The sequence below is a fragment of the Dryas octopetala genome, chromosome 3 (genome assembly GCF_963921425.1).
Source record: "Dryas octopetala chromosome 3, drDryOcto1.1, whole genome shotgun sequence".
Classification (NCBI taxonomy): domain Eukaryota; kingdom Viridiplantae; phylum Streptophyta; class Magnoliopsida; order Rosales; family Rosaceae; genus Dryas; species Dryas octopetala.
In genome coordinates this window covers 25,522,343-25,524,787 of record NC_141368.1, presented here as the reverse complement: position 1 = coordinate 25,524,787, position 2,445 = coordinate 25,522,343, and the positions used below count along the sequence as shown (strand labels likewise).

Sequence of the window (2,445 nt, the reverse complement as noted above, 5' to 3'; positions counted from 1 at the left end):
TGTAATGAATATACTTGGACCAAAAAAAAAAAATATATATATATTACCACTTTCCCATGCCCCCCTTTAGTATTCCTAGAAATTTACACCCAAATCTCTAAAATGAAGTTAAGAACAACTGAACAAGATGTATTGCAACAAAAATCAAACCCAAAACAAACTATAAAACATTTGAGGCTTCAAAATTGCCCCTTTCTCTCCCCTTGAATCTCAGTGTGAACTCTTTAAACTGTATGCAATTATGCACAAGACCCAACTACAAGATCAGTACTGCAGACACCTTTGAAAAAAACCAAGTATGCTTCAATAATCAATACTCACAAACTTGAAAAATTTCCTAGCACAAGATGATGGACTTTTCCTCTGTACTCTGTGTTTTAGGGGTATCCTCTCCATTAGTAGAGGGCTTGGAAACCCACCAAACTCTTAAGCTCTTGTCAAGGCTTCCACTATACAACAAGAACCCACCACCAACACTATTTGGTGAGGCCTGCAAGCACTTGACTGGCCCTTCATGGCCACTAATAGCCCCAATCTTACAAAGCTTACCAAAAGCCTCTCTCTTCCATATTCCAATACTCTTATCTGCTGAGCCACTGCACAACATCTCCCCCATCAAACAAATTGACAAAACAGCCATTTGATGTGCCTTTTTTTCACAAACCAACTTCCAACTCACAGATTGATCACCACTCGTTTCCCATCCCATCACAAACCCGTCCGAACCCCCACCATAAACCCAACTTCCATCCTCCGAAACGATCACAGAATTCAACGAAACATCCTTATGACCCTCTAAAATTCCCTTCAAACAATGTGAGCTCTTCCCCTCTTTTCCCCAAGCCTTAATTTTCCCATCTGCGGAAGCAGAGTACACAATCCCCTTACACGCCACCAACCCATTAATAGCATCATCATGAGCCTCAATCGACTCTACACACTTCAAATCCGAAATCCTCCACACCTTAAGTGTCTTATCCCACGAACCGGAGTAAATCAACCCGTTACAGAACGCCAAACAAGATATGCTGTCCGCGTGTTCAATCCACAAACGCTTGTGGTGCCTTCGGGTTTGGACATAATTGCTTTGCTTCATGAACTTTGCAAGATAGTCTTTAGTGGTGGGAAGTGTATCAACAAGCCTAAACACATTCTCCGATCTCCGCGAGACCTTCCAAACTCTTATCTTGCTATCTTGGTGCGCTGTGAAGACCTTGTTGCCAACAGTTACAAGCGCCTTCACAGAGCCATCGCCTTGTCCGAACTTGGTGAAAGGCCTTAAATCAGGCTGCTGCCAAACTATGATGTCTTTTCCTTGCGAAGCGCTGAGAATGAATTCTCCACACAAGGCCAAGCAGGAAACAGAGCCTACGTGTCCCGAAAGCACTGCCAATGACCGGTACGAGAAAGACCCGGATACCGGAATACATGGAAACGGACTGTACTTGACATCTTGCAGCTCGAAACGGCCGGACTCCAGAGGGCTGTCGTCGGCCCCCTCGCTGCTTGTGATGCTGCTGCTGCTGCTGCTGCTTGTTGCTGAGGCAGAGAGTAAGGGAGTTGTTGAGAGACGTTTATTTTCTAGAATTGTGGGATAATTCATCATTACTGGTTGAAACATTGTGTGGTTTGCTTCTTGATTTGATGAACAAAGGGTCAGAGACTCAGAGAGAGCGGGTGAGAAATAGAAAGGAGAGATATAGAGAGAGAGAGAGAGAGAGAGAGAGAGAGAGAGAGAGAGAGAGAGAGAGAGAGAGAGAGAGGAGCGGAATTGCAAGCACGGATTTCTTGGTGGAAATTAAAGAGATTTGGTAAAATGGGGACATATTTAAATGGGGGGGAGAAAGGGGAGGTGCAACTGCAACGGCTACTTTGACATAGAGGAAAGCAAAGGAAATAGTATTATTATTAGTGTAGGAAGCATTGCATTACTCATAGTCTCATATAATTAAAAGTAGGTTGCCTTGGACCACTTAGCAAACAATGCCTCCCTTTTTATATATTAATGGAGATTGAGCTTTAGGGCTTTTTAGCCTCTAGAGACTTAGAGGGGTTCCCGTTGACCAATTAAAGGATTCCAAAACAACGTGTAGGATTTCTCACACCTCCTTACCTAAGAAAAAACGAAAACGGATTATTAAAGCCACATTACAAGGCTATTCTGAATTACATGTTGGAATCATGTTATAGATTTATTAAAATTATAAAATGTATATAATTGTTAAGGATAAAAATCTAACATTTAGAATTAGGATTTAAAATTTATATTAGAAAATTAATTAAACGAATGTTAATACAACTTAACTAATTTTAAATATAAATGTAAGATCGGCGTAAGAAAATTGAATGAAAAATATTAAAGATAAAAACAGAGAATTAACTCGTGCTGCTCATGGGAATGGGAGTCTTGTTTCTTTTTTCTTAGGACTGGTGTGAAAAAACATT

The 2,445-nt window shown here is 41.0% G+C and overlaps 1 protein-coding gene across 1 annotated transcript; it reads right to left on the bottom strand.

Moving 5' to 3' along the window:
• Window positions 1-221: 221 nt before the first annotated feature.
• Window positions 222-1,621, bottom strand: LOC147292036 (Transducin/WD40 repeat-like superfamily protein). Its single transcript, XM_086238597.1, has one exon. It carries the CDS (start codon window positions 1,619-1,621, stop codon window positions 338-340), a length of 1,284 nt encoding a protein of 427 aa, XP_086094723.1. The 3' UTR covers window positions 222-337.
• Between the last annotated feature and the right edge of the window lie 824 nt (window positions 1,622-2,445).